This window comes from Phaethon aethereus, assembly GCF_964289735.1.
Source record: "Phaethon aethereus genome assembly, chromosome: 5".
Taxonomy (NCBI): Eukaryota; Metazoa; Chordata; class Aves; order Phaethontiformes; family Phaethontidae; genus Phaethon; species Phaethon aethereus.
In genome coordinates, this window is record NC_138579.1 from 60,714,407 (window position 1) to 60,741,098 (window position 26,692).

Sequence of the window (26,692 nt, forward strand, 5' to 3'; positions counted from 1 at the left end):
CCACAGCATAAACTAGACATGAATGATACAACTATTTTCCTGACTCTCACAGAACAGGAGGAAATTCAGGATTCAGGAAATAAATATGGGTGTTGACCCTGTAGATGCTTACATCCTAACCCTCGCCCCATTCAGATAGCTTCTGTAATTACTCAGGGTTTTTTTTTTAAATTAATGATAATGCTTTAGTAGTAATATCTCTATTTTCTACAAAATATTAAGACAGTTGATGAATGGAAGCACTAAGAGAATCAGCAAGCAGCTGACTTGCTTTGAAATATCACACTTTTCTCCATTAATAAGACATGCAAGCAAACAGGAAAGCAGATGCGAAGAAAGACTAGAGATGCAAGCAATTCTTTTACTAAAAAGATTGGAGCACTTTATCTTTTTGTTTCATACAACAGTATTTCATAAAACAGTAAGCTGTATTTCATAAAACACTCCCCTTTCACCTGTACAGATACGTTGCCATAGCTGGCCACTACTTCTTTTGTGGTAGTACAAACAACGACACAAAGCTTACTCCTCACACCTTTCTTAGGTGATGAGGCTACTCTCATACTGCAGACAAAAGACTGCATCATGTGCTTTATTATGCAGTGCCTAAATACATATTCATGTTCTGCTGACTAGCGAGTTCAGTACTTCTGTAACAAGCTCTTCTGATTCTCTTTGGTTTGTATATTGCCAGCAAGGAACCTTCAAAGGCTGACGAGAAAGTCTCAGCAGAATATGAAATCATACGGTGCCGGTTCACTGATTTTAATTTTGAATTACATGATGTGGAATTAATCCTCAGACTATGCAACAAGTACCTTAGCTATTCCACTGGTCTTGTTTTTTTATCTAGTATCACTTCTACCTGCAATCAGTGATTCTTTAGCCAGAGGCACCTACAAGCAGAATCATGCACCTATTAGCTGCTATGCCTCCTTCTCTGCAAGAAACTCTGCACCTGATGAGATCATGGCATCACTGAGGGCAATTCCACACAGTATATGGAAGAGGCTCCTTGCACACACCTGGGTGTGATTTTGGCATTGTTCTGATCTGGTTTGGAAGGTTATCATTATCTCACACATTTAACAACGACCTAAACCTGTGTTGGAAGTGTTTTTTCTTTGGATTGTATGAAAAGCCTGCACCATAATTTGAATTGATCAAAAGGGTCATGGAACTCTGTGGGGCACACAATCATTTCATTTGCTAAAACAGAGCAGCTGCTCTGTGGCACCCTCAAGGGTCTTAGAGCCATACTGGCAAACTGCACAACTCAGACTTCTTTTTGAGGAGGAATGAGTCAAACGAAATCTTTCACTTCTATGACTTGCTCTTACTAGTTATGTTTCCTAATTGGGATTTGCATGCAAAAAGGCAACTTTATTTCACAGGAATCAATTTTTGGGACTGTGACACTGGATACAGAATGTGAAAAGGATGTCCTAGCTCTACTAGCTTATTATGGGCACACACTAACTTGCTATGCTCATCTTCCATGTCATGCACACCTGCCCTCTCTGTTTAGATTGCCAGTTTTCTAGGGGCAAGAATTGGCTCTGCTTTAATTAGCAGGGTACAACTCGAGCATGATTTCAACACAGACAAGGGTACTACTAGCACACAAGTAATGAGGATGGTGATCCCAATATACAGGCATTTAAGGCTCTAAATTAAGGTCTGCCTACAATATTAAGAAGCTTGCAGTCAAAATACTTGGCCTGTTTTGTTAATTCACCTGCTGACTCTAAACCTTCCAACTGACAGCTACAACATGTCTAAGAAATCATGCCTTGAGTATCTCTGAGTGGAATGCAAGCCATGAAACAAACAAAAGAATCAGGGAGGAAGATAACTTTCATAATACCTCAGCATAAACTGCATCAGAGCAGCTGTCTCTGTCAACTAACCAGTCTAACAAATTAACTAATGACTTCCCATTTATCTGATTATTTTACTCAGAGCCAGGCGTTGCCTTCATGAATTACTTCCACTATTACACCTTTCCCCCCCATCTTTTTAGAATGCCAAATGTAAACAAGATACTTACCACCCCATACGCAACAGTATCTGAATACATTCTCATTTCTGGATACACAGTGACAAGATACCACCTAAAGGTCTTGCACTGGAGCTTCTTCCTCAAGGCCTTCCTCTCAGAAATATCACCAATATCAATTCCAGAGTCCTGCACACAAAACAAAGGATAGAAAAAGCAGAAAAGATATCAGTGATACACTTCTGTGTAAACTGATCATCCAGAGTCTCCCGCATTGCCAAGATGATTATGACCTATGATAATTATCAGCTTTGGGTTGCAGAGTGCCTGTTACCCACACATGCTCTACAAGTGCTCCAATTAAACAGGATACAGGTCACCTTTCAAAGTCTGCTTTGGTCAATGAAAACAGTCCTATTGACTTCAGTGGGCTTTAGATCTAGCTTCCAATGAATATCACGGTTGTTCTCTAATTCCCTGGCACCTTCCAAATCCAGAAGTAATTGGCAGGAAGTAGCAAGTTGCCCTAGAAACAACCTTAATGCTGGCATCCCGCTGTGGCCTAATCGTTAATATATGACACTTTCTGGCCATTTCTGAAGTCTGGGTTTACTGCTTCACTGCAAAGAGCCGAAGCTCTGCTCACCTTTCTGAAATACCACTTATTAAATTTCTTCTGTAATGTAAAAAGAGAAGTTGCTATTTTTGTTAAAAGCAATTGCAGAATATTCTCTCCCCTAATTTTTATTATCCTTTACATTTCTGGCTAACCTAATTTCTACTTATCATAAGAGCAGATCATAAAGCGTGAGTTTCATAAAGTCCCTGTATATAAAAATCAATAATTTATCCCATTACAATTATACAGCGGAAATTTTTAGAGAGGGATCTAAGTAGAAATCCATGGCTGCTACTTGACAGGAAGTAAAATGAGACATTTGCGCTACCAATTCTGCCTCAGAACAAAATGCAGGAAAAATAAATCTTCATAGGGAAATCCTATAATCTGCCTACTTAAACTACTGGGCCATAAGTGTCCCAAAGATTCTGTCAGCCACCCGATATGATTATAAATAACATTGGGAGCACTGAATTTTCTTAGCTACACATCAAAAAGGTACCTTTATAAATATCTAGATTTCTGAGCTGCCAAAACGACTGCTTTTTATATCCCAAAGCACTGAATTAATGTTAGTCTGGAACAAGTATATTTTATTATGGAAGCACTTTCTAACTAAAATAAAATTGACTCCCACATTAGCAAAGTATACCAAAAAGTAGGAAACTGAGGTCTAGCGTAAACAGGCATATCTCACGCTAATGCTTAAAAATTATGACTTCCCTCCTCTCAAGCCCTACATAATTCATAAAACTTTATGTGGAGCTACTCCTTGAGCAATCATTTTTTCCTGACTTTTCTCACAAATGACTAGATAAAGGAACATGCTGCAGGGTGCTGTAAGATAACCATGGACAAATCCCACTCATGCAGTGCTCTGGCTGCACTTGGACTTGCCAGCATTATCAGCCACTTGTGTGAAGGAAAAGGGGATGCCAGCACACAGACGTTCAACTTCCAGCACTACCAAGGCTTCCTGGGATCAGGTACTAAACTGGTCCAGCGTATCCCGACTCCTTTCTCACGCAACCCTGCAGGCACCAATGCATGTTTCCTCACAGTTTATTGTACAAGGTAAGAGCGTCTGGGGCCTTGGTAATCACATCCTCCCATGTAGCTGGAGAAGGAAAATAGCTCACATGTAGCACACTGGCTTTATCACCAGCAACAGCTCAGTGTGTTCCCCAAAGCTGAGAATATGATGGGAGGAAAAAAAAACAAACCAAAACAAAACGATAGGGGAGTACACATGGAGAGCACAGGTCTTCCTTCTGGGACTTGAAAAATCTTTCCTTTGGGTTTTAAATGCTTTTCTGAATCTATATAACTAAGCAGTTACAATGCAGAAATCACTATGGTATCCGAGATCCCCATTTGAAGCCCTCAATACTTCAGAGCCACCTTCAGAGATCCCAAGAGGGCAGTCACAGCACACTGCCAAATGAGTCTAAGTCTTTTTTATTATTATTAGTTCTCAAAGACTAAAACCTTTGGAAACATCTGACTATGGGGCTTCTCACAGATCTGGGAATTCTTCCACGGAAAAAAGAGGACCTGTGGTTAACATTCTGGAATAACATATTTCATGGGAAGTCACGACTGTTATACTTAAATATGTTTCTATTACTTACACAGTCCATTACCAGTGCACTATTCCATCAGCTTCCAGATAGCAAATTACTCCTGTAGTTACCCATTTGTGTAACAGTATTTGTCCATGCTGTCTGTCCTCTCTGCCTGTCTCTCACAATGATGTCTTGACATCTTTTTGCCCAAGCTGAAGCTAGGTCTGATTTAAAAATTGTCCCTCTTTGGTATGTCACTTTAAATTTAATCTTGAGGTAAGCAAAGATGAAACAAATACTGCCATCCAGGCTGATATCCAAATTTGACCTAATCCATCCCCAGCCTTTCTCATCCACCATCTCTTTGCATGCTGCCTACTGGAAGTCTGTATTATAAGTGTCCCATGACCTTTAAGTTATTTTTTAGGTTGCTTCTTTACACTGAATACTCCCTCCTTCTCCTGATGTTTCTATATCCAACAGAGACTGCATTGCTTCTAGCCTTTTGATGTATAAAAGACGACTCACACTAATAATGTAGGTTTTCGTTATATTGACTGATCAAATTACAGTGCTTGGGAGTGTAATTTTGTACCGTATTCTCCTCTTTCCCTTAAAAGGCCAGAAGCTTTCCTTAAACATGTACTTGTTTCCTACTGCTCTAGAATCAGTTCAGTACTTGCAAAGTTTAGCATGGGAAAGGAAAAGGAAGTCCCAGGTCTTTGGACTTCTTCCCCTGATTCTTGGCACCAGGCCTCACACACCGAACACAAAGATGGTTAAAACAACTTCAGATTACCCAACTGATTTGGGATACCTGAGCACATGTCAGGCTGTTAGAACAAAACAGAGCCCCAACATTCTGCTAAATCCTTCCCTATTTTCCACACGCCAAAAGATGCAAGCTGCGTGAACAACACTTGAATGTACCCAGGTCTAAGTCACAGACACCATTGGACAAGAAAACCTTCTGATAGTCACAGAGGTGCCATACTGTCTCTGAACATCCTGTAGCAATTACTAGGCAATGTGTAGATTCAGGCTTTATAGGCCTGTTCCAACTGTGAAAACTAAGCTGTTTCCCAGTATATTTTAAATAAGTATGTGGGCATGAGTGTATTCATTTGGTTTCCTACAGTGGTGAGAAATACAAATGAAGATTTCTTGTGCTACAGGTTCCGTACATACACGTAGGAATAGATTCCTCCTTACAAGAGAGGCATGTCAATTCCACTGCAGAAGAGGCTATCACTGATTTAGCATGTGCCGTTTCCAGCTCTTAAGTCTGCACTATGGTTTGACAGCAGTAGCCTTTGTGAAGATGAAGAAAGAATATAATCTGCATTGCAATTTATTCAAGCAGTTCAGTGCAATGATTAGTACATTTGTGGTGGGAAAATGACTCGATATTGAAGTAGTAAGAAAACTTGTTATTCCTCTTCAAAACTATGAACAAAATCAGTTTTGGCAGTACAAGATCTACCATGCAAACACCTTGATGCACTTTATGACCTGAAGAAATTAGTTCAATCTACACATTGCATTTATTTTTCCTTTGTTTAATGAAATATATTTGTTTCCTTTGTTTAATAAATGAGTTTTAAAATGTATTATAACAAGCTTTTTTTTTTTCTGATCTGTCAGCACAGTCAAGACTGTGTTATTACTTGTTAAATTCCCATTTAACAAGTAATAACAACAATAACTTACCTTTGTATTCTTTATTAATTTGATTTCCAAATTGTGTTCAAATCTTAGCTTTGCACAAGATTAAGATGAATATTATGCAAATACATGTATAATACTGTATATCCTGGTTAGGAATAAGGAATTTCTAAGTTTTGAGTTAATGCTATGTTTGCAAGTCAAAAAATTGAAACTTGATGAATCAATGAAGATCAACCAATCTTCAGGAAAATAACAATAAAAAAACATAAAATGAAATTTAAACCTATCAGGTTAATCACAAGTAAAATTAATTTGACATTGTTTTGATGTAAAATAAGTTACCCCATCTTCCAGAAATATCTTTATTCTTGTATGCGCTGCTGTGCAACTACTCGAAACAGGGACGCTTAAAGGGTAGCTTGGATTCTGTGAACATGGGACTAATTTCCAGAAAGGTCCTTTCCCTATACCAGATGAGGCAGGATTTTTTTCCCCTAATGATTTCATGGTATATTATAAGGCTAATTCTGCAACCCGAAAATAGGACAATGACTTCTCCACTTTCCTAAAATTATCTAGTTTTAACCATGAGAGATGAAGAAAACTATTGAAAGCAGATGAATCAACATCAGCATTCATATATCTAGCTGGTTTTTGGTTTCTAACCTTTTTTCCTTATTAAACTAAAGTAGTACAGCATTTTATTTCTTGAATCGGAAACCACAGTAAAACTAGTTTCTCTGAACAGCTGCAAAATCACTCAGAGAGATTTTACAGAGATTTTATTAAAGAAAAAATAAACTGCCCAAGTTAATTTATTAAGTCTAGAATACATGCTTTCGCTGTCATGATAACTGCACACTCGTAAGTCAAACCTCAAATTCAATTACAGCTGTGGTTTCCAACCTCTAGGTGGAAACAACCTATTCTGCATGGATCCCGAATATTTTCCAGAATAGGTACGGTCAGCTTTCTCAGAGCCCTATAGCTCTTAACAGTTCATAGATGAAATACATTGACTACAGAAATGAAGAACTAAAATCAGATGTCAAACTGAACTCTCAGGTTAGCTATCCGACATCATCTTTTCAATACAATGGACCAACCATTGCTCATCTACGTAAAAGAAATGTGGACAAGCAGACCAAAAAGGAGTTGCAGCTAGATTCTGCAATATGTCATGACATCCATGAGCCATCTGTACTCTGATGTGAAGTTACTCGAGAATGATATCCGCACACTTGAATCGATAGATATTAATGCCCCTTGCCCCTTGGCAGAACTCCCGTCACAAATCTGGCAGAATTATAGCTCTCTGCAATGGCAAATAAGAGACTCAAATTCAAAATAAGATGTGTAATATAGATTTGATGCTTTTTTTTTACCACATTTCTGCAGCTACTACACTAAAATCTCCATGAGGAGTCATCAGTGAGGATGATGAACTTGAGAAGAAATTAATTTTTAAGGAACCTGAAGACAAAGGAATTATTCTAGAATAAGACACAACTAAATATATATTTTAATATATAAGTGTGTATGTATAGGCATATCTTATTCCAATATGTAAGACATACATACGTGTATACAAATAACAAAAACCTAGCAGAAAAATTTAGAGTAGGAATCAAACGCAAAAGGATCTAAAGCCAAAGCTTGCAAACACCGGTCTTTGTGACTCACCTCCTGGGGTATGTTCCACGCCATATAGACATGGCTCTTAAATTCATCCATCCAGACTTCAGCCACCCTTAGCGCATTTCTCCGGACATGAGCAGTTAGATCTTCTGTGTATGGTTTATGTGCTCTTTCAATGTGGGCAATCCTGGAGCAAGGCAGAACCTCAACGCTTCCTCCACACTGCCATACCTAGGACAAAAAAAAGACATTCTGCTAGCAAGACCTCCCTGCACCACTGCTATCCTTTAGTAAATACACCAAAATTGTTTTATTTCTATGCTTGTCATTATTACAAAAGAGAATAACTATTCAAGACTTATTTGAGTATACAAAGAGGTTTTTTAACCAGTTCTGAGAGGGGAGAGTTATTACCCTGCCTTACCATGAATTATTACTACTACTTAACCTTACTAAAAAATTATTATATTTCCAGTAGCCTTTCATCACAATCTTCCTGGGTCAATTTAGCTATTCTCAAGATTATTAACAAAATTATTTATAGCGTATTCAAAACAATAGCATCTGGGTTCAAGTTTTAATGCCTTGCATGCATTTCTCTACAATTGCGCACAGTCCGTCTCAACGCGTACACGCACTATTCAGAATCTGGAACTAGGCAGCCTTACATTGAAGGGAAACTGAGCCAATCAACTTTTTAAGATCACTAAAGTTTCAGGTTCTAGGAAGACCAGGGATATAAATGCATCTTATGCTTTGCTTTAAACATAGCTCAGAAAGGATCAGGTTTATTTCTTTTGAGGAGTGACAAAGACTAAGACCACCTAGTGAAAATGTTCTATGAACAATTTCAAGACACACTACTCTTATAAATTATATTTATAACGTAGGTTACTGTACCTGCTCAAGTGTGTTTCAGTTTTGCCCACTACCACAGCTGAGTTAATGTCCGTAATGTTAATTATGACTATTGCATTAATTTCTGATTTTCAATTAAAAAAAAACCCCAACACTTTGGCAGCCTTAACAGTCAGTGAAGTACTTGAATTTTTTTACACAGAACCTCTTTTTCCTATGTATCTTTTGTTATGTAAATTTCCTAACAAGGTGAAGGCAGCCCATTGATGATGGTTGAGTGGATGCCACTCAGGTGAAAACCTAGATGTACTCAAACTGTTTGATCCTGCTGAACAAGTACCTCAGTGTCCCAGAGGCAGGTGTACTCACTGAGAAGTGACAGTTTGCCTTACAATACTTCTAGCAGAGATTCCTGAAGCTTGGTATTTAAATACCAAGAGGGTGAAAAATGAGAGTCAGAGTGCTCCTTCCTCTTACAGCTCATCCAGGAGAAAGTATATTCTGGTCTCCCTCCCAGTGGCCAGAGATGTGGGTTGGCAGAACATCATGTTCTGGAGCTGATCTCAGACCGCTCAGGTCTGTCCATCCTATAGGCATATGCTCTACTAAGGAGGCATTTTGTTCAGTCATTCATTTTATATATTTAGACATCTGGCTTGAATACAGCATTTAGGCATTTGGCAGCTCCTGAGACCAGAAAATGTGGCATGAATTCAGAATGTTTACAAAGCCTTTTCTGAACGGATGCCTACTTGCATTCAGCAATGCTGGGAGAAGAGATAGAGCCTTAGTTTTCAGAGCTCTCTGGAAGATGAGCTATCCCATGAACCTACTGTACAGTCAAGAAGGGAGCTGAAAAGACTTCAGCATGTCTCTGTGTCCAGAACTTGGAAAACCATAAGAGTAAATAAACATAACCATTACCAATGTCAAGGCAAAACTGAGACGATCATAAATTTTTAAAAAATAAATGGGCAGTTTACCTGGCACAAAAATAAATAATCTGGAAATGGCATTTGGATCTTGTCTTTCTAAATATCATATAAAGTGGGCAATCCAGTTTAACGATCTAACAAAAATAATAGTTTGTCAAACGTTTAATTCTAAATGGTTCAGCTACAATTTTCTAATAGAGATTAAATGTGAAGTATCATCAGGCTTTGCTCACACAATGCCTGCTTTCAATCCCAGCCATTTCTCAGTACAGCATTGACATCCAGCTAAAAATTGTTTCAGAGTTACTCACTGTACACTGTTTAAATTAGTATCATGGAAGACAAGGAAGATGTAGAGATGGTCATAACTTAGCGTAGGATAAGACAATTCACATACCGCATGCGCTGCCTCCTCTGCCTAGCCTTTGCTCATTTTAACTAGGCATGGCCTTGATCCAAGTCCAACATATGAGCACCAAATCTTTTGTGGGATTTTTAGAGTTCGGTCTGAATGCCATCTTGACAACAAGCTGAGCCAAAAATTCACAGTCTATAACAAGCTGAATTTCCAAGTAAATTTCTAGGATCTGAAAATTTGAAGAGCGGACTCATCGATAATTTTAGTACTGATTCAGTAATCAGTAAAATCTAATTTGACTTTATAATGAAGTCATATGTGTTTTCAACAAACATCCTGAGATGACAAAGTCTTTAATGTAGTTTGTAAATAACAATTACTCACTACCTGAATAAATACCAGTTAATCAAATCTCGCGGCCACTCCTTTCTCTGACACTGTCAGTCTTTGTTATATTTCCAAAGACTAATTAGTTATTCTGCAAGAACCATGGATTCACTTAAAAACTTAATACCAAGAGGGAGCTGCCAATACAGATGCTACAGAACAGGCAGGTTGTATTAAACAGCTTCAAAACCAAATCCTATTATTTCCAAGCAAAAATCTCCTGCAATCCATGAAAATGTTATTAGCACGCACCAAAACTGGACTAGAGGTATATGCTAATAGTTTTCATATATAAAGGTGAATAAAAGTCCTTTAATTAATGACTTTCTAAAGAGGAAGAGATGAGAAACACATGCAACTTGAAGATACGGGAATCGTAAGTTCGGGTGTATGCAGAGCTTGCAGTTACAGCAATAAACAAGTAGCACAAGTAGCACTGCCCTAGATGCAGTCTACAAGGCCTTGCAGAGCACTCGCAAAGTGAAAGCAGATGCAATACTTTATAAGGACAGAAAGCACAACACTCATTTGCTCAGATGGTCACATCTACAAGAAGCCATAGTACCTTTCTTTCCCACAAGAGTTCTTTGTCCATGGAATTACAGTATGGTGAGAAAGCTCTTCTCTCCAAACATTTAATTGCACTTAGGGAGAGGCCAGTTCCTTAGACCAGCTGTCCACTTGAACTGACTGCTCCTAGCTCCCCCATCTCCTTTAGTCGTGTAAACAAACCCCTGGTACTCCAACCCCTGTGTTGGAGCCATTGTGCGTGGCTGGATAGTTTTTCAAGACATCTTGAAAAGGTCTCAGTCTCACATCAGAAGTGCATAGGAGAGACTCATCAATTGCTCTGAACCAACACCTTTTGGTCAAAGACATTTTAAGAGTTTTTTTAAATTAATATTTTCATACTAAGAAATATATTTTCTTAAAGACTCAACTCAGAGGGAAGTTGCAAAGCCTTTTAGAGTGGTCTGTCCTTCATCTAATGAAATTCCTGTAGACAAGAGACTGTCTTTATAGTTAAGAAATAGAAATAGCAATTGAGGGGTCAATTTCTCACACCTCCATACATTTCCCAGTGAATTTTGCAGGTATTTTTTTGCTGTCATTCGTAATCTTTTTTCAGGCTTCATCCATACTGAATAGCACCTTTCTAGTTCTTCAGCACTGTTATTTTATGTGATGGCTATAAATAAATACAAAGGCTTAAAATCAGTGCTTTTCCAAATTATCACCCATGACTTTAGTAGGAAGTCTAAAGATAAAAGAGCTTCAAAGACTTTTTTTAACCACATGGAACGGTTTGAAGCAAAATGTTACATCTCTGAGCATACTGTTGCTGCAATCAGTAATACTTAACGACAAACCCATTTGTACAAATTGCAAGGAAAAAACTTGATGAATTTCCCAAACTGTGGTTAAAAGGAAATGCAGCACCTTTTCCTGTTGCCCATGGAGGTGTTTTATCTACGGTAGCAAGAGATGAAAATTGCTAGCTATAGTCTCAATTTCCTGCCAAATCCCTAAACATACATATAGCCTTGTTTAAAATAACATATGCTTCCATCAATGTGATACAATAAATAGCAATTCACATTTCATTCTGTAAATGTATCAATTGCAAAACTGTACCATTTGGTCTCAGGCTTTGCCTTACGGCAAACACCTTAGAAAGTTTTCAAGTGTGAAGGACTGTGTACCTTTGGGAGTACTTAGTACGATTGCTGGAGCCCTAGCAATGCAGAAAGTTAGCTTTTCTTTGGAGGAATCTCTTGAGGTTCTGGTCCTGCTGTTTCACTTTGCAACAACAGTCTTTTAGAAAATGAACACACCAACTGGAGTTTCTCTTCCCAAGAGCTCTCAGAATCGACTTCAGTGTGTTTTCACAGTGCTCCCTTCCAAGACTACCTTAGAAAGGGCTCTCTATTCTTGAATTTCCTGAGGAGGTTCATATATTTGGTACAGCCCAAAGAAGGGCTTAGAGGGCTCCCTCCTCTTGAAAGGGTTCCTTCATCTCTAGGAAAAGGTAGTAAAATTCCATTTAAAAATTCAAGCTGTAAGAGACAGTAGTAGTGCCAGTGCGACTTCAAACATTTACGAAGCTGAAAGACTAAGCAAAGCCTATGACCTAAACTAAGCAAAGCAAGTAGGACATGATGGGAACATTAAATGAATACGGAGAACCTATTTTTTGGGGAAAAAAAGGCAGGTGGGGATGGGAAATCTTTATCCCTTTTAAATCTTCAGTTGTTATGATTTATGTGGAGAATTTGTCCAAGCTCTAAGGACTTCTTACTGTTAATTTACTGAAGGTACATTTACAGGTAAGTTATAACTGTGTCCCTACATCTGTGTGAATTTGTGTTCACCAAGGTTAAAGTAGCCCCACAGAGCAAATAAAAGACATGTTCTTTGCATTGGAAGAGCCAGGAAAGCAGAGGACACATAAAACTGCACAGACAATACAGGTGGTGGCACAACAGATCAGCTGCAACTTCCACTGTTAAACAAGCAAAGGACCCAAGTACGGGGCAGTCCAGTGGGATGGCACAAGTGGCGCAGCTACAGAATCAATAACACACCAAATGGTTTCCTTAAGCATTTTGCAAAGGCGTAAGCCCTAATACTGCTATGCTAGCATTCCTCACTCGTTCCTACCAAAACGAGGGCAGTAGTGACAGCATTTGCACAGCCTTCAGTGTGCAGCAGAGACGGGTGACTCACACATCCTTAGAAATGTCTACATCAACCTGGTCATAACTTTTTTAAAGCAAATTCAATTCACACCTGGAAAATCTGTTTCAGTAGACAAAGGGTGTCCGTTTCTATTTAGTTTTATTTTTAAATCCACATCTTTTGGTAAATCCTTTTCAATTGCATTTAAACATATTTGAATTTGCATATTTAATCAAAGCAATTACAATTCTGAAGCTGATCCTTCTCTCAAAATATTTAATTTATACTTCATTATAAAATGATATAACACTTCTTCATTAAAAATGTTTCTTTCTATCTCTTTAATCACTGAGTGTTCTTTTCATGTTGTGGAAGCTTAATCTAATAAAAAAATAAACCCTACATGATGCATTCATTACATTTACACAGATCATGCCGTTTCTCCAAGAACTGATGTGACCTTGTTTGAAACCATCATTTCATTTGGACTGCAAATGACACTTTTTAATAATTAAGTGATTTCTCAAAAAACTGAAGGAATTTCTAGCTTCTGTGAAGTCTGCAAATGACAAAATTAGAAGAATTCATTAAAGATGCCCTGAAGATTAAAAAAAAATAGTGTGAATTAATTACTACTGTGGATACAAACAAACAGTCACCAATATCTTTAAAATATATTTTGGGGAACAATTTAATGCAAAAATATTTGTGAATCTTGCTAACCTTTGTCATTGCTAATAATCAGTTACTGATAACCCATGATGAGCTTGATGCTTTACAGGCAAGTATGAATAAACTATATTTATTCAAGACAATGAGCTAAGTCTGTGATCATTTTGGGTCTGCCTTTTTATTTTGTTATCTTGACAGGTGACTGCAGAAAGGACAGGGAGAATGGTCAGATACAAAGATCACCGAAATCAACGTTCATGCTTCCCGTAACAATCAGTGGGTTTTGCATCACACCCTGGAAGTTTCTGGATTGTCACGTACATTTGGGTGCCTGTCTCTGTAAACCTACAAACTATACTTACTGGATGAAATACGTTAGTCTTTATTTAGGTCACATGTCCACTGAAGATAGATAATCTTCACTAAATAATTGCAGTAGCGACAATAAGTACTGATGGATTTGGCTAACTTTCCCCAAGTTCATTAAGAAACCATGCACAACTTTGCTTATTCCACTGGTCTCAAACAGCTTCCTCCCACTGAAGAAGTCTGCCCAAACAATAGAATTAAACACAGAATCCTAGCCTGAGTCACATAAACTCAGGATCAGAAAAATCAGAATCCAGGTGGACAGGAAAAGAAAGAAAATACACTGCTCACTGAAGCTATGATTCTGGGTTACTCCCTGCTTCTAGATGCTGAATGGTCTGGAAAAGAGAATCATGTCATTGGCATGTACCCTGCAGAGTGGGAAATTAGGGTGTAACTTAATTTCAAGAGATGACTGCCAATAGTCATAGCTCAGAACAGTATGCATAGAGAAATCAGAGACTGATGAGAGAGATTTTTAAAATTACTTCATCTGCTTTACTGAAGCCCCGTGCGGTTTTTGAAGACTATTCTACATCTCATCATCATACAAGGCTGTCATACTTTCAGGTAAACTTACCTATTTGTGTGCAAGAATAGCTTTTTTCCATAACCAAGCTGACAATCTTAACATGAAACTGTAAGCAACCTATTAAAACATACCCCTTACAATTTTAAAAGGAAATAAAAGTTTTTAACATAACTAGAGCTGCTCTCAATTTTTAAAATGTAAACTCTCCCTTAAGTCATACTTTTGAAATCATCATTAATTGCCTCATAGGCCTCATTTTACATTAATTGTGCCTTTATAAGACTCTCTCATTGAAAAAGAAATACATGTGAAGATTCTTCCCATATTGAATTGTCAGTAGTTTTCTTCCTCTTTTATCTAATTGCTTCATTATATACTTTTTAAAATGTTTTGTTCTGCAGGGATTAATTTTGCACATACCTTCATGAGCTGTGAAAGTTTTACAACGTATTGTTAAACTACGTACGTTGTGTTGCTGGTTTACAATTGCAGGAACTACTTTATGCCTTGTGTTACTAGGAGATAACAAGGGTCACTGAAGGCATACGGCTTCATTCAGTTTTTTCCCAAATGTGTCTATCTCATTGCCAGGCACAGCAAATAATTAACACATGAATCGCTTCATTGCCAGGTTTAAGGCATGAAAAGGAAGTAAAAGAAATCACTTTTCATCTTAAAAGGCAAAAAAGCAGCAAACTGAATAACCAGATCACCACTGCTTTAGTGTTCATGAAGCAACTTACTGCACTGCCTATCTTTTATGTTTTTACCTCTCCCTCCCTCACCACGGCTGTACTTAGCTTGATCAGTCTTGTTAATCTTGCATTAATCCTAAAGACTTGATCAGTACCAGAGTACCAAGCATAGCATAGCATAAGCATAGCATAGCCTATTTCCATTGGAAAGGTCCTACAACAATCATCTAGCTCAACTGCCTGACCAATGCAGGGCTGACTAGAAGTGAAAGCAGGTTAAGGACATTGTCCAAACACCTCTTAAACACTGACAGGCCTGGGCACTGACCACCTCTCTAGGAAGCCTGCTCTAGTGTTTGACCACCCTCTTGGTAAAGAAATGCTTCATAATGTCCAATCTAATGTCCATCTCTCCTGGCGCACTTTGAACCAGTCCCATGTGTCCTATCACTAGATTCAAGGAGAAGCGATCAGCACCTCCATCTCCACCACCCCTCCTCAGGAGGCTGTAGGGAGCAATGAGGTCACCCCTCAGCCTCCTTTTCTCCAAACGAGACAAGCCCAAAGTCCTTAGCTGCTCCCCCTGGGACATTCCTTCCAGCCCTTTCCACCAGCTTTGTTGCCCTCCTCTGGACACATTCGAGGACCTTCACGTCCATCTTAGATTGTGGGGCCCAGAACCGCACACAGGACGCAAAGGTGAGGCCGCACCAACGCTGAATACAGCGGGATAATCGCCTCTTTTGACCAGCTGGTTGTCCTGTGTTTGATGCACCCCAGGACAGTTTGCCCCCTTGGCTGCCAGGGCACACTGCTGCCTCATACTGAGCCTGCTGTCACCCAGGTCCCTTTCTGCAGGGCTGCTCTCCAGCCACTCCTCTCCCAATTGATACTTGTGCCTGGTGTTACTCCTTTCTTAGTTGTGGTTTCTGGCATTTGGGCTTGCTAAATTTCATCCCATTAATCATTGCCCAATGTGTCAATCTATCTAGATGCCTCTGCAAGGCATCTTGTCCCTCAAGAAAGTCAACCTCAGCACCTCCCAGTTTGGTATCATCAGTAAAGTTGCTAATGGTGCATTTCAACTCCAGCATCCAGACTGCTGATAAATATACTGAACAGAACTGGCCCTAAAATTGAACCCTGAGGAACTCCACTGGTGACTGGGTGCCAGCCAGATGTAGCCCCGTTCACTACAACCCTTTGATCTCTGCCCTTCAGCCAGCTCTTCACCCAGCACACCGCGAACCTGTTCAGCCAACAGTTGGACAACTTGTCCAGAAGGATACTGTGAGGGACAGCATCAAAAGCCTTACTAAAATCCAGAAAAACTGCATCCACCACCTTCCCTTCATCCACGAGGTGAGTGACCTTATCATAGAAGGGTGTCAAAATAGTTAAACAGGACTTTCCCTTTGTGAATCCATGTTGAGTGTGCCTGATGACTGCATTATTCTTTAAATGCCTTTCAATAGTACTCAGTATAATCTCCTCCATAATTTTTCCAGGAACTGAGGTTAGACTAACAGGTCTGTAGCTCCCTGGGTCTTCCCTCATGCCCTTCTTGTAGACTGGAATAACACTAGCTAGCTTCCAGTCAGCATGGACCTTCCCAGACTCCCCAGACCTTTGGTAGATGATTGAATCCCATCAAACCCATTGGACTTGTGAACATTCAGCTGATACAGCTGGTCCCTTACAACTTCAGTATCCACAAATGGAAAGTCAATGTTCCCATACTCAGAGAATCGGTCAGCCCAAGGTCTACCAGTATTATTAAAGGCTTAGGCAAAACCAGCATTGAATGCCTCAAATTTTTCTTCATCCCTGTTGGTCAAATGATCATCCTCAATAAGTACCAGTCACAGAATCATAGCATCACAGAATAGTTTGGGTTGGAAGGGACCTTTAAAGGTCACCTAGTCCAACCCCCCTGCAGTAAGCAGGGACATCTTCAACTAGAGCAGGTTGCTCAGAGCCCTGTCCAACATGACCTGGATTGCTTCCAGGGATGGAGCATCTACCACCTCTCTGGGCAACCTGTGCCAGTGTTTCACAACCCCCACTGTGAAAAATTTCTTCCTTATATCTAGACTAAATCTGCCCTCTTTTACTTTAAAACCTTTGCCCCTTGTCCTATCACTACAGGCCCTGCTAAAAAGTCTGTCCCCATCTTTCTTACAAGCCCCCTTTAAATACTGAAAGGCTGCAACAAGGTCTCCCCAGAGATTACCTTTTTAATCTTTGTTAGATTATGAAATCAGGCTTGCAGTACTAAAAACTCTCCATGAAATTAAATTCTTGAGAGATGTCCCCTCAGTATCACATTAAAACAAATTAGAGCATGGAATCTTCTAGATAGGCCATGAAGAATTGTAATACCAAAAGCTATAATGGCATTGCACCATGCCGTGACTTAAAGTGCAGAAAAATATTAAACATGAGGCCTTCTTATAATAATGCACTAATTAATTTGCATCTCACCTGAGTCCACTGATTTGTAAGTGCATGTTGACTTAATCTGTTTTACTTCTTTCCATACCACTATGAACAACAATTTCCTCTCATAAAACATCAAGATGTCTACATTATTGCCTAGCTGGTAATGTGCAATCACACAGGTATAACCAGTGACAAAACATCTGTGGGAAATCTCCAAGTGCCTCTTCCTCCTTCCTTGTAGGGTATAGTGATGCCACGTGTTAGCTGGTGCTGTATCAATCATTTGCCTTCCAGTGAGAGCAGCTAATAAAATATTCTCTTCCCAGAAACAGTAAAAACACAAAAATGATTCACTGGTAACATTTTCTGTATGTATAATCACACATGCTGTAGCTGCAGGTTACCTGCTGAGGCGTTCACAGGCAAAATGGGGAAAAAAACCAATTATTCCACTGTAGGTTTGAACAAAACCAGAACAAGCCACAGAAAAACAGTTTCTGTTGATGTCGTGACTGACACCTGTTGTGAGGCATTTTTACTTTATTCCTATTACAATTCCCTATTTTATTCTCAATCACAGAATCATGGAATAGTTTGGGTTGGAAGAGACTTCAGAGACAGCGGGTACGGGGCAGCCATTCAACAACTATGCCGGCAGAGCCAAAGCACTGGTGTGCTGCAAGAGTGGGAACAAGAGGATGGCAAGGAGAAGAAGGGGAAAACGTAAACCAGTGTAGCTGTTTAAGCCTATGTGTTGTAAAACTACACCTTAAACTGTACACTGTGCAAAGGCTTTCCTTAATAAAAACATGTATCAATTTATACATAATATATTAATGAGTTCATATAATTCATAGCCTGTATTAGAAACACTGACAATTGCTGGAAACTTCTATGGAAAGAGGAAAAAATCCAAAATGTTTTCAGATAAATATGGAGCTTTGGGGGCAAATGTAAATATCTGCTCTTGCACATGATTATCAAAAAGAACACTCTTGCAAGGGCATATTATAAGAAAGGGATCTCAGGTGAGAAACAACTGGGATACACAAACACTTTGGATTGGAAATGACTGGATATGTAATCCAGCAATAGGCTTCTATGTACCACATGAGAGAGACTAGGTTAACTAGTCAGAAATGAAGAATCATGATTCCAGAAGTTGAGGGAGGGCAAGGTTAAAAAAGAAGAAAAAAGATAATTAGAGTCAAAAGCACCTTCAAAAAAAGCCCCCAAAGAACACTGTGACTATTTTCTGGTCAAATAACTAACTTCTGCATCTCTGTTCATAAACTGCATTCCTCCAGTTCTCCACCATCAGAAAAAGCACCAGCTTCATGTAAGTGCTATAGACAAACTGCCAGACTAACAAGAAATGAAGCAGATATATTTATTACAATGTTATTTTATTGCAAAACCAACTGATTTCACTGTGGTAATATACTCTATAAAAGTAGCATGCCATACTTAGTCTGAACCATAAATGCAATTTTCTTCCTGGGTCAGCTGACGTAAAGTCTTGATATATCATTTTGTGGGAGCAAGATCCATTCCTTTTCCCTTAAAGAGCTATTACCTTATAATAAACTTTCCTCTTACCCATTTAACAGGGCCATTATATCCCTGTGCACATGAATTAATCTGCAAGCACAAAGTCTTTGTGACATACATAATTACTCTAAGTCACAGCCGGGGCTTACATTCCCTTGACTCTGATGATGACTTAGTCTGTGACCTCAGGCCAATCACTGAGTATTTGTTCAGGCACCCCTAAAAGTGGTACAAACAACTTTGTTGTAACAGATATTTGGAAGCTTTATCTAACATGTAGGCTGCTTTAAAAGACAAAAAGATTGCTAAAGGCTTGCTCTGCATAGAAAATCTTTTGCTGACTTCAGTAGGAATTGGAACAGGCCCTTAAGAAGCCTACTGAAAACTAGACTTGAACCATCTAATGCAGGATATAATTGATTGCATCACATTGATTGCAATGGATTTGTAGGGGCTTCCGTAACAAGCACTGCTTGTGCAAGCACAACCCAGAAGGAGAGCCCAAATAACGGTGAGAAACGCCAGCCTTACACTCACATTTTGTTTCTGCTCTAAGGCAGTTAACAACACAGTTCCTATTTCGTCTCTTGGATAAGCAATGTGGTTCTAGTTTGCCCACCAAATGCATTCTGGACCCTTAAAAGCACACTTAAGTGCATTCAACTGGGAATGATTGAACATAAACCAAAAAGAAACATTAGTCATCCTAACATGAATTTAAGTGGGGCACAGTAAATGAATCTTTCAAAAATACCACAAAAAGTGACCGAGCTGCTCAAAAAGGATGCTGTCAAGTCTTGCATCAACCAGCCTGCCTTTATTTTCTTGTGGGGCAAATAAATCGCTTTGTGAGAAAATATTTGCTTGAGGAGAAAATACAGTGTTGCTTCTAAGATTCAAAATGTGTTCTTATTTTTAACTCATTTGTCAGCTTCTAGCTCAAGGCAACATAAGTCTATTAATATTTATTTAATAATATATGTTTAATATTTTACAAATGTTATTACAAAGCCACAGACAGGGGTAAAATTCTTAGAAGTTAAAATAATACACCAAATTAGAGATAAATAGAGCTGAGTAGAGAAACTAATTCATCAGAGTCAAGAGGATAATCCTCCAAAGACCTGTTTTATGTGGTTTGTTACGGTTTTACCAGCAATGGATGCTTCAGATAGAGTTTCCAATAGTTGGGGGTTTTCTTGCACTCCTGTAACACAAATAACTAGATATTTGTGCAGATGATGAGGTAACACCACCACCTCCTGGGAGAGGATACTGGGATAAGTATTCATTTTGCCAGGGTCTAATTCCTGTCCCTGCACAGTGAAAACCCCATCAAGTTCAGCTGAAAACGGACCATTTCAAAATTTTAGAAGACACAGTAGTGGTTTCTTGCTTATAATGAAAAGAAGTCCTATATAGGTAGACTTTGCTTCTCAGAAGCATCTCAGCCAGGAGTTTAAATCTTATCTCACATCACTGAAGATGCAGCTGCTAAGAAAGCAAACAAAGAATAAGGCTTTGACTCTGTGCATAGGCACAGAGATAGCAATTTACCCACTCCTGTCACCATATGATGCTGCAGCTGGTCTGCATATGAGTTTTGCTCACAGTAGTTTTACATCCTCTGGAACAAAATTAGTAATATAAGGACACGGGACCATGTTCTACTTAGTGTGTTTAAGATAAAAAGGTAGCTCAAATAATCCTAACTCTTGCTGCCATTTCTGTAGTTGAAAATAACCGCTCCTGTTCCTGTAGTTGTTTGCTCTTACGTGTCTATGCATAAAATTTCCCAATGAAAGAACTGACTTCCTAAATACGGCAAAGAATGGGAACACGCTGCATGAATTTGCTTAGAAACTCAAACCATGAAAAAAATTAATGCCATTTCACCAGGTATCAACTCCATCATATCAGAGTATGTGATACACAGCATCCTCCTTCTTGGCTTCCCTGGATACCAGGCCAGTTTGGGCACACGGTGTCTACTTAACCACCTCTACACAACAATGTGTATCACACAGCAGAATACTAGACGAAGCTAGATACTTCTTAAAAAAGGAAAATGGCAATCAAAGATGAAGCACAGTGAGCAATCTGTAGTCATGGATTGGAGTGCATAATTTTGAAATGGTAACATTATTTATTGCACTGATACTGTAATTATAATGTAGTTTTTGCAGAGCAATTACTGTCTTATTAAGTGATTCATCATAGGCCTCGCAGTTGAAAGTAAGACAAGTCACCTAGAGATGACTATTTGGTGCTCCAGAAGCGCAAATGTAGTTCAGCAGCAGAGACAGACCATCTGGCCTGAAATCTGTTTTCCACATACCTCTACGTAAAGGAACTGAAAGGCAGCCCATGGGAGCTGCACCTCTAGGGACAAGTGCTTAGGACGCAGCTGAATGACATGGCTGCCGACCATAATCTGAGAGCACATCTGAAGCAGCCACCTGCATTTTGCCAAGACATGGTGTATGGCCCCAAGTGTGCACCAGAGGCAGGTAGCTGAGGGAAGGAGCTTACTTTTCAAACTTAACATTTGTAGAAATAATACTGTGCTTCCCAGAAGCTCTAATATTGCACTGTACATTTATATTCATCCTGGTATTATCTGGGATATGCTGAGAATTGTGAGGAGAATTGGTAATAAACAAAAAAAATTACAGCTCAGTAATTCGTTTTGATATAGCCAAGAACACAGATCCAAGTCAGGACAAAGTTAGATGAGGCAGCATACATTATGCTACCTTGCACGCTACAATCTGTTACACATGAAAGTATTTTATGTAGGTCAGGCACTGCTTCCCTGGAGACAGAGAAAAAGCCATAAGGAAATCGAAATCAGAGCAGAGTTGGGCCTTATTCCAGTGATCCAGTGTACTCCGAAGTTTCAATTATGCAGAGATTTGTTTCTTTCTGGTCTTGTCTATCAAAGTACTCTTCCCAATCAACTTCCGCAAGGCTAAGTATAGCCGACTGGGCAGCATGCATCTCATGATGCAAAGCTAGATAAAACTCCTCGCATTCACAAGGAGTCAATAGCCTTGTCAGTTGGAAAAAAAGGAAAGAAAAATCGAAGTGACACTAATTTTCAACTCATCGCAACACTGAGCTGCAACATCAGGTTTGGGGAACAGAAGACAGCTCTCTAGCCCTCACAGTGAGGAGAATAGTGTTATTAAAAGAAGCAATCTTGCATTTCACTCTCTCGTTCCCTAAAACTGTGCTCTAGTGTAACTAAGAGGGACCTGTGCTGCAATCTTGCTGCAATAACACTTTCTCTCTGACAGCTGAGGGAAAAAGATACTTGGGAATCCAGAAGTAAAAATCAGTATTTTTTGTTATATCTCACAGTCTCAGCAGAGAATTCTATATTTTAAAAATAAATTCCTTTTTCTGCTACTGTGTAACAGTATGCTTTTTATTCTGGCAACTAAAAAGCACAAAATACAAGCTTCCACTAACATTTCGTAGCAGAGTTCAGAATTTAATTTTGTAACACACATGATATCATTTTTCATTAGCAGCTCTCTATCTAAGGATTTCTCTTGTATCAAAAATGTGAAAGATTCTCAAACAGAACAGCACTGTACTTTCAGAATGGTCTTTAGCTGTAAAGAAATATAGAAAGAAGTACACAAATCACACACAATGCCACATGTTTTGTATTGGATATTAGGAAAAATTTCTTCACCAGAAGAGTTGTCAAGAATTGGAACAGGCTTCCCAGGGAAGTGGTGGATGTATTAAAAGATGTGTAGACGAGGCGCTTAGGGACATGGTTTAGTGGTGGACTTGGCAGTGTTAGGTTAACGGTTGGACTCGGAAAGGGCCTTTAAGACCATCAACCTAAATGATTCTATGACAGTAAACAGATGAAGAGTGTATGATGGAAGAAGAAAATATGTGCACTTATGAACTTCATGAATATCTTAATTCCCCTCCAGAGAATTAAGGGGAATCGTAAATGCCTATATATTCCAGTTTCCTCCACAGTGATTTTCCCAATTTAAAAAAAAAAACAAGTAATCTAGAAAGGCATTTCTCGTTACAACTGTGAGAAACTATCCTCCTTACCAAGTCTGGGATCACAAATAAGCAGGGAGTTTTAGGTATCATCTCTGCAGAATTCAAGCATTGTTACTTCAACGAAAGAATAATACCAAATTCTGTATTTCTATCCTTGTCCCAGATAAGTTCTTTATAAAGACATAGGAGCTTTTGTTCTCCACCCTGCTCCCCCAGTACAACAATTTATACTACTACAGAGCTGTGGACCCCCTTTGCATGCCATCATCCATGTATTTTTTACTTTTTTTTTTCCCTCCTGCAATAAGAAGCAGCATTTCAAATGTAAGTCACCAGTGTTAGTTATGTTCCTTACCCTGATTCCAAGCTCCACATTCTCTCCTCCATATACTTCCATGCCTTCATCCAGTAAGCCAATCTCTTGGAAATATTCTCTATCTACTATGAAGCATCCAATCAATGCAGGACTTCTGGAAGAATAAACCAGCAGCAAGCAAAATTAGCAAATAGAATATGAACAATTTTATTATTCAGAAATGAATTATAATTGCTGGGTCAAATGGTGCATCAAGACAGATTCTTAGAGAGGTGTTAATCTCAAAACAGATTTATTCAGCTTTGTCTTCTAATATTCTTGATTCTATGGTGAAATAAGCACCACTGAAGGAAAGCAGACTCAAAATTATTGGATATACATATTCACTAGAACAAGTAGGATTTCAGTGTTAACAATACTAGATAGCAGGAGCCCTGTTGGGATCACCCTGCATGGCTCGACCTTAAGGAGAAGGAGCTGTGGCGTTGATCTGCGCGGCTCGACCTTAAGGAGAAGGAGCTGTGGCGCTGAGAAGCTGGTAAACAGCTGGATATCTGCACGGCTCAGCCTTGAGGAGAAGGAGCTGTGATAAACAACTAAGAAGAAGCAAAGGAGTGCAGGAACACCTGCAGACAGCGAATCCTGACTGTGTGAGAGGCGCATGGACAGCGTGTGATATTTTGTATATAGCCAATTGCAATAGTGTGTGTAACAAGCTGTAACCAATCATGAGTGTGTGCGCAGTGACTAAGCGAAAATTATGATATATATTGGAGTCAGACAAGACAATAAACGGCTTCGGAATATAACTCTCATAGAGCTGTGAAGTCCATCCTTCTCCCGCAGAGCCCCATGTTTGTTTCTGAGGCACCAGCCATTCTAGCCTCTGTCCCTGCTACGCCCTCAGGTTTCTTGTCTGTGATGATTAACAAGAACACCCAAGGAGGCACAGTTTTGTGTGTTTAGCCAGAAGCTAGGTTCATCTGCAGCTAAGAAAACTTGTGTCAGTAAGCCTATGTAAAATAAATTATTTGTTAAATAGAAACATCCAGATAATGCTTTACAATACAGAATCGAGAGATGTCTGCCCTTAACAGCATACCGTAACACTGGTCCATTGTCCTGAGCCAAATTTAAACAAGTCACATATCTTTACCGAGTCAGTAAGCTGTATTTATGTCATGACCTGAATTAACCAACTTCTGCTATGCAGGGCCAGAGAGTACAATTTTGCCATTATGAGATGCAGTGGAGGAGAATACAGAGTAATTTAGCCTTTTCATTTTTCTCCTACCTTATAATCCACAATGGCAAGAAATAAAAATGTCTTTTCTGATTTTTATCCTGGTATCAGGAACTCTTGTAACAACAGGATATTAATTAGCAGTACAGGGGAAATCATCCTGCATTTACTGGGAACATTCAAGCTGCAGTAAGTGTAGACATCTGCTTTCAAACAGATTATAAGATGTCCTAATCACAAATTGTACAATTCTACAGAAATCTACACATTTATGCCTTTAACTTGAAGTGCTAGTACCCACTTAATAACAATGAAAGACTGTTTCTGATGTATTTATTAATGAAGAAAACAGCAGTTAACATCACCTCAAAAATTATGCTTCTTTTATGACAAAGTACTTTTGCTTTTAGTGGTGTTTTTACAGTGTTTTTCAGAGTACCTTCTTCCCATTGTTATAATTCTAGAAGCATATTGGAGGCATGATAGAAGCCACCCATCAATACATGTGGCTTTTTCTTTACTTTGTTTTAATTATCCATCACACACATGCAGTATACTGCACTAAATAAAAGACACCAGGAAAAGGGCTAAGTAACAAACCTAAACACCCAATATTCATAAAGGACCTTCGCTCCACAATTCTCTCATAGAACAGAGTTTTGGGATAAAATGGAAAAGTAGATTTGCTCTTTATTCTGAGTTTAAATATGTCTAATTTTAAAAGTCTCCATAATTAATATAGAAGGTTTGCTTCTACAGGATTTAGCAGAATACTTCAAAGCATTTTCATAATGTTAACAGAGTTCATTAACACTGATAACCATTTTTAACCATGTGGAAATTACCACCCCCTTTTTTGTATGTCTGTGGCAACCCTGTGAATTTTTACCTCCTACCTTCCAATTCTGAGTCCTGTTCTAACGACCAGCATGTGGGTCAATGCAGTTCACAGTGTTTAAGCTGACAACTCCTGAAAAAAGCTGTCTACCTGAAAAGACAGAACTACTGGATGAAAGATACCCCTTACACTGACTGCATGGAAACTGATTGGTAGTGATGACCCCCTCATGCTGCCAGTGCTATTTAAGGTTCTGTTTTGCAGCTGGTGAAAACAGTCTTCACACTTTCTGCAGAGAGCTAGAGTATAGGTAACAGTGACCTCCTTGGTATGAATGCATAGCCAGGAGAAAGGCCTGGAATCTCAGCAGAGCTGCTGGGGAGATTCAGAGGCACCTACTCCCCTCTCCGAGGTAAGGGTATGGTTCTGTACCAGCCTAACAACACTCTAGCCATGATGAGAAAGCACAGAGCTAGCTTGTACCAAAGCAAGGATCTAATACAGTCTTTGCTCAACACACTATCAGTGTGTTCAGCAAAGACCAGTGACCAGCATTAACTCCTAGGACATAACACAGCTGGAAAGCTATGTGACAGTATTGTAAAGAATACAACTGTCAGGTCAGTTCTGTTTATATAATGCATTTGGAAAGACAATTCTGTTTCTGGCCCATTACCACTAAATTAGCAGACAAGACACTTGGAGAAAGCAGTGCTGCTGAGCATTCAAGTCTACCATTTCACTTCAGCTATGTGTTTTGCCCCATGCTAATAACAAGGAAACCAATTTTAAAAGATCTACTGAAAACAACAGTTTTCTTGATGACTGTGTAGGGGTCCAGGATGAAAGCTGAAGATGACAGCTCAAGGACATTTAACTAATTTAATATCTAATCCAACATTACAGTCAGTAAAACCTGTTACATAGCTGAGACCACTCACCATCTGTCATACTTAAATGAGCATTGCCAGTGACACACTAATCTAGGTCACAGTTGCACGTTACCTTATTGGAGCAGTTGTGTTCTCCAGTTTCCACCATGACTTAGGAGGGTTCAGATATCGGCACCACAGCTCCCAGTCAAACCCCTGTGCTGAGAGGGGATACTCCTCTATTTCAAAATTATCATACTTAATGTTATCAAATGATGGAGAAATTACTCTTTTTCTGTTTTCTTTTATCCTAGTGAGCACTGGTTCAGCCCTAAAAAAAGAAAAAAAAAAAGTTACGACTATATCAGTAGAAGCATAGTACTGATGGAAATAGCTTATGCTGTATATTTCAGAGAGG

General features: G+C 39.1%; 1 protein-coding gene across 2 annotated transcripts in view; it reads right to left on the reverse strand.

Moving 5' to 3' along the window:
* The window catches only part of GALNT18 (polypeptide N-acetylgalactosaminyltransferase 18), a 242,144-nt gene that overhangs the window by 52,841 nt on the left and 162,611 nt on the right, over positions 1-26,692 (reverse strand). The window contains exons 5-8 of one of the 2 annotated variants that reach the window (XM_082000013.1): positions 26,408-26,605; positions 23,361-23,475; positions 7,535-7,720; positions 2,051-2,188 (exon numbers count right to left, since the gene is read on the reverse strand). In XM_082000013.1, coding sequence (XP_081856139.1) covers positions 2,051-2,188; positions 7,535-7,720; positions 23,361-23,475; positions 26,408-26,605 — 637 coding nt within the window. The remainder of the gene's footprint in view (positions 1-2,050; positions 2,189-7,534; positions 7,721-23,360; positions 23,476-26,407; positions 26,606-26,692) is intronic. The other variant, XM_082000014.1, reaches the window with a different exon arrangement.